A 5,954-nucleotide genomic window follows, 5' to 3' on the forward strand; every position below is an offset into this window, starting at 1 on the left:
TCAAGAAAATATGCCAGTAGAGGTTGAACCTATCTGGTAGGAAGATTTAAATGCCGACTCTTACAGTGTTAAGGTGTCAGTATTAGTCAGTGGCCCAATGATTGGAAACCATTGCTGAAGTTACTGGAACATTCACTGAATATCATCCTTATTAAAACAATAGAACATCAGTTTAAAGCTAAGCAGATTGGAAGCAGAAGGAAGCCACTGCAGATTCAACTAAAGCAAAAGGAATGAACATACATAAAGAGAGAGCAAATACATGAAATTACAGGAAAGAACAAAAGGGACAAGCATATCACATTAATTCTTCTGCTTATATATCAAAATACACCAGTCATAAATCCCAAATATATTTCCTCCATACAGATTTGACACTAAAACCCGAGGCTTAGTTAGTTCAGCTTTGATTAGTTCATATTATTGAGGCACAATAAAAATCTACTCCACACAGATAGATATGGAAAGCAAACTACAATATAATATGCAACGAGAAGTGAGTGATGTGCAATATTATCTGATCAGCAAGAGTGCTTCGCGATTGTATTCTGCAACTCATCTTTTTTTGCACCCACAACCCTATCAACCTCCTTTCCATCTCTCAAGAAAACAAAAGTAGGCATTGCTTCGACATTCCATTCCTCAGAAACAGTCTGCAAATGTTTAAGGATCTAATAATATTAGACCAATATTGAAAACATGCTTCCCATGAAACACACTTACGATGTTATCAAGATTTACTCACCCTCAATTCATCGACATCCACTTTAAGGAACAAAATATTAGGCAACTTCTTGGCAATCTCGGTTAGGATAGGTGAAATCATACGACATGGTCCACACCATGAAGCAGTAAAATCAACCACAATCTGAAGCATATTTGAAATAACACCAACAATAATAAGCTTAGAGCCTCTCCAATGGAATGTTTGTGAAGATTCAACTCTTAATCCACATAGGATCCACAACCATACTTATAATAAATCATCTCCAACCGATTGATGTGAAGGTGATGTGGCAAAAAGAAAGTTAGACATCCTCTAGGTAAACCTCTAGTTTTAGACAGTCACTTAGACGATGTCTTTCCATCCTAGTCACACTTTTATTAATAAAAATCATTGAAAAATAAAAATGGAAAGAATTTAACCAATTGCATGCCTACAAATAAGTAAAAAAATAATAGAAAACTTTAAGGGTTGGAAATAAAACTTTATTGTTGCTTATATTTAGGATTTTATACTCAAAGGATGTCTTAAAAGTGATGCCACATATGAAACATCCATATTCCCCAAGGTTTTACCTAAATACCACCCACACATTTCCTAAATACCACCCACAATAAAAAAACACAATAATTGTAGACCTCATCTAAAGTGAGTGATAAAACACATCCCTTCTTCCCTGCTACCACCTTAATACAGAAATATCCATTATTACCATTACCACTAACAACAACCACCTCTTTGTATATTATATGGATATTAGTCATAGAGATTTTGTATTATACTCATCGGATTTCAACTAATTTTGTGAAACTTACGGAATATTTTTCGAAATTGATATCGTTGAATCTCTATTAAAAGTTGAAACCTAATCAATCTAAACATAAAAACAAAACCTCACTTAATCTCTAAAATTAAAGTCCGTGACTAAGATTAAGATTAATCTTAAAAAAGTTGAGATCTTAATGATGTTAATTGAAGGTGTTGGTGGTGGCGTCGGCAGCAATTTCCTTAGCTGTTATAAATGGTACTTGTTATAGGTGGTGATCGATTTTCAGAAGATCAAAAAAGAAAAACTGATACTGTGGCCAGATTAGGCAAGGATCGAAATGGGACATTGGTGTTTGTGGTTGGCGACTACTGTGAAATTGGTGTTGCTAGCCATGAATGGAAATAGATTTCGAATTTGCTGGTGGTGACTGAAATTGGGTACAACCCATTTGCTAAAGGAGGATAAGTAATGGAGATTTAGGTCAATTTGTGGCGGGACGACGACATTGAAATTTGATCTAGTTGGGGACTTGTGGTCCAGATTATCATCAGTTAAAGTAGTAATCTGAGAAAAAGTTAAGGTCATAAAGAGAATGCTTTGGTTGGTATCAATGGTTTGAACAACTATGTGATGGTGGATTTTTGTCTGCCTGCATTAAGAGGATGATCATGGCCATGGGTTTTGTATTTTGTTGTTTAATGGTGTCTCACGGTTGATTAAGAAGAAGTTACGGTTATGGTCAGAGAAGATGACACGTTTTTATCACCCACTTTGGATTAGGTTTACAATTATTATATTTTTCGTTGTGTGTGGTAGTTAGGAAAAGTGTGGGTGGGATATTTAGGTAAAACCTTTACCAATGGAGAAGCTCCTAGTAAATCTATGCCACAAAATTTATACTGTGTTCGGCCCATCAAAGACAAAACTACAAAGAAGCAAAACAAAATAACAAAAACATGACATCAATCGACAGAGACACATCCATTTTGCATCAAACAAAACAAAACAAGTACTTGCACCTTCTAAACATAGAGGAATATACATGAAGATGAATTAAAAATAGGATTATTTCTCTAATCCTTAGATTCACCCAATTTTAAGCTTAACAATCCCATAAACAGATATGACATATATTTATTTGGATTCTTTAACAAACACTAAGATACAAAAGAGATGCACATGATGAACTAAGATCTAAGAACAAACCCACAAACTCATTCTCAAAATCTAGAATACTCCAAATCTCTTTGAAAAAACCAACAACGTAAGAATTTTGAAAAAAACAAAATATTAATGGAATCTAAATCCATGGCATGATCAAGGAAAGAAAAGGATCAAGAAAATGATTACCAGCTTCTTCGCTTCGTTGCCCTTGTTAATATGTTCTTTCCAGACATCCAATGTGTGACACCCAATTACTTGTCCTTCTTCAACTGCTGCCATAATTTTTCTCTCTTTGATAATGATTTTTTTTAATGGAAAAATTCTTCACAATGGAAAAGACTGTTTTGCAGATTTATTCTTTCTGTTCCGTCGTTGATCTACTTTATATAAATTCCTTCGGTTATACCCTAGAAGGTTACAAAATTCACGAAACTGTCACCCGGTCTTGCCTTGTAGGACCTGAAACGCGTTTGCCGTTTTACGTTGCACGCGCTTTGGGCTGCTGTAGTGAACATTTAAAATTCGTGTTTACAGTGTAAAGAGCGATTTTTGTTGACGTTTCACTAAATTGGAGCGCAATGTTTGGCGACAAAGCTTATGTTGTCCACATTCTTTTCATGATTGAACACTGTGTCGTCTATTAAAATAAAAAGTTTATCATAGAAAGTTTAATAAATTAATCAAAATTATTTATATCGCTGATCTTTAGATCGATTAGTTAAAAAGATCTCTATAATGGCATGGCACCGCCCATATATTTAGCAAGTGTTGCAGTTACGCAGGGCCGGCCCTCACATTTTGATGCCCCAAAATGTTGTCCTTTTCCATACAATCAGTGAAGAAACCAACACATCAGTATTGGTGCCGTGTCCGCGTCAGACGCGCGACGCGCATGGGACACCAACACGACACAATGTAGAAATTTATATTCCATTGTAGTAGTTTGGTAACCTAGTGTGTCAAGGAAATTAGTATAATGGTTAATTTTTTTACATGTGAGCTAACCTAACGGTATAAAATTGAGTTTTTTTTCATGTATTTGCGTGATTAATGTATTTGATATACTATAACACTATGATTTTAGTATATATAAACTATTTTATTGATATATATATATATATAGACGTGTCCGTGTCCTGATGATTTTGAATTTTTGCCGGTCCTTGTGTCCATGTCGTGTCGTGTCGTGTCCGTATCCAGTGTCCGTGTCAGTGCTTCCCAGCATACAATGAAAGGTAACAAGAGCATAAGATGGTGTATAAGCCTCATTTCCAAAGTCTGTACATAAATATATTTAGTTGCCAAATGTTTTCGTAAGCGTACATTCTCAAGAGGGCGGATCCATGGACACTCTTTGATGGACACTATTATCATACATAATTTGTGCTATTCTTTCTACAAAATTCAAACGGAAATGAATATAAATATTATATTTTGGTGCCACATATCTCTTATAAGACTCTACGTTCCTACTAAAAATGGGCGCAATTCGAGATAGCAAACCTCATCATCTACCGATCTTAATTTCAACTGTTAACTTTTAACGGGTGATATTTAAAGGGGTAGATGGTGGTGTTATACGTCTCGAATTGCTCATTTTTGGTAGGAATGTAGAGTCTTATAAGTGGAACGTATCATCTAATATTATATTTATATTCATTGTCGTTTAGATTTTGCAGAGAAAATTGCGCAAATCATGCATGGTAGTGTCCATCTAAGAGTATCCACAGATCCTCCTCACATTTATATATGTCAAGTAAATTATGGTTCAGAAAACAATAAATCCGGTATCTACTTCAGCAATAGAATTCATCCGAAACATGAGAAAATCATAGCCAAAATTCTGAAAGTCCCTCTGATGACAAAAAATGATAGATACTTAGGTACGCCACTATTTTTCGATAAAAAAAGAAAGGATAATTTCGAGCCTCTACTCCAGAAATACTATGCCACTCTGCAAGGTTGGAAATCAATATTACTCTCCCAAGCTGGAACAAAGGTGCTGATAAAATCCATTCTACAAGGTTATCCTACTTATCAAATGCAAATCCTTGACCTTCCTAAGGAAACTTTAGATCAAATGGATAAAATACAAAGAGATTTCTGATGGAATAAGGATAAGGCGAAAAAAAGAGGATGATATTTTAAAGCTTGGGTAAGCATCTGCAAACCAATCTCTCAAGGAGGTCTGGGGATTAAAAACCCACATCAATTCAATATGTCTTTCCTAACGAAGCTGTCTAGCAGACTTATCTCATAACACGATCAACTGTGGGCGAGATTGCTGAGGGCCAAATATTTTCCTAACAACCATCCTTTAGAAGCTTCCAGGACATCGAACCTATCTTGGATTTGGACGAGCATACAAAAAGGTCTTAACCTTATCAAAGGTAATTTCGTTTGGCAAGTAAAAAATGAAGCTTCAGTAAAAATTTGGGAAGATACTTGGGTACCTTCAGAAAACACCCTTCAAAAACCGATGGTTTTAACAGATCCGGTCCCACAAAGAGTAAGTGAACTGATTACACAAGATGAAAGTTGGGATCTAGAGAAACTTGATAACCTCTTCACCCAAGATATTAAAGAGAAAATCCTAACCATTTCCCCAAATAGTCAAGAACAAGATAAAATTAGATGGCAACACCATTCCTCTGGAATATTCTCAGCGAAAAATGTTTATACTTTCCATATTAATCAAGATCAAGAAAACACCAACTCTGGTGATTTTACTTGGAAAAAGATCTGGAAAATCAATGTGATACCAAAGATCAAGCTATTTATTTGGAAATTAGCTCAGAAAGCGCTACCAACCAATGCTAGACTAGGAGCTCACAATAAAGATTTAATACAGAGTGCCCAATGTGTAATACCCAAAATCCAGAAACATCACAACACCTAATAAGAGATTGCCCTTTTGCTAGAGCGATTTGGTTTGGTCTCTCATTAGAAGCAGTTAATTCAAGAATTAATACAGTCTTAATGGTGGATTGGATTAAAGAGTGGATTACGGGACCAGATTTCGCTAACTACTCTGACAAGATAACAACAATCTCCTGGTTCATATGGAAGTACCGATGCTCAGTAGTTTTTGACAAAATAAACCCAAACCCAAATTCTCTTATTGAGAAAATAAAAAAAATTCATACAACAATATCCACAAGAGAATATCAAGAAGAGCAAAAGAATTCAACCAAGTATGGATTACAAGGAGAAATGGTCAAGCTTATCTTCAGACTGGATATTGTTCATAGATGCGACATTTAAAAAGGAAAATTCAACTATGGGATATTCCTTTAT

General features: G+C 35.2%; 1 protein-coding gene across 1 annotated transcript; it reads right to left on the minus strand.

Moving 5' to 3' along the window:
• Positions 1-234: 234 nt before the first annotated feature.
• Positions 235-3,259, minus strand: LOC113288945 (thioredoxin H-type 1-like). The gene is made up of 3 exons (XM_026538106.1): positions 2,844-3,259; positions 746-868; positions 235-653 (listed from the first exon to the last, which is right to left on the minus strand). The coding sequence occupies exons 1-3, from the start codon at positions 2,934-2,936 to the stop codon at positions 522-524; spliced, it is 348 nt and encodes a 115-aa protein (XP_026393891.1). The 5' UTR covers positions 2,937-3,259; the 3' UTR covers positions 235-521.
• Positions 3,260-5,954: the final 2,695 nt, after the last annotated feature.

The sequence above is a fragment of the Papaver somniferum genome, chromosome 1, assembly GCF_003573695.1.
Source record: "Papaver somniferum cultivar HN1 chromosome 1, ASM357369v1, whole genome shotgun sequence".
NCBI classification, from domain to species: Eukaryota; Viridiplantae; Streptophyta; class Magnoliopsida; order Ranunculales; family Papaveraceae; genus Papaver; species Papaver somniferum.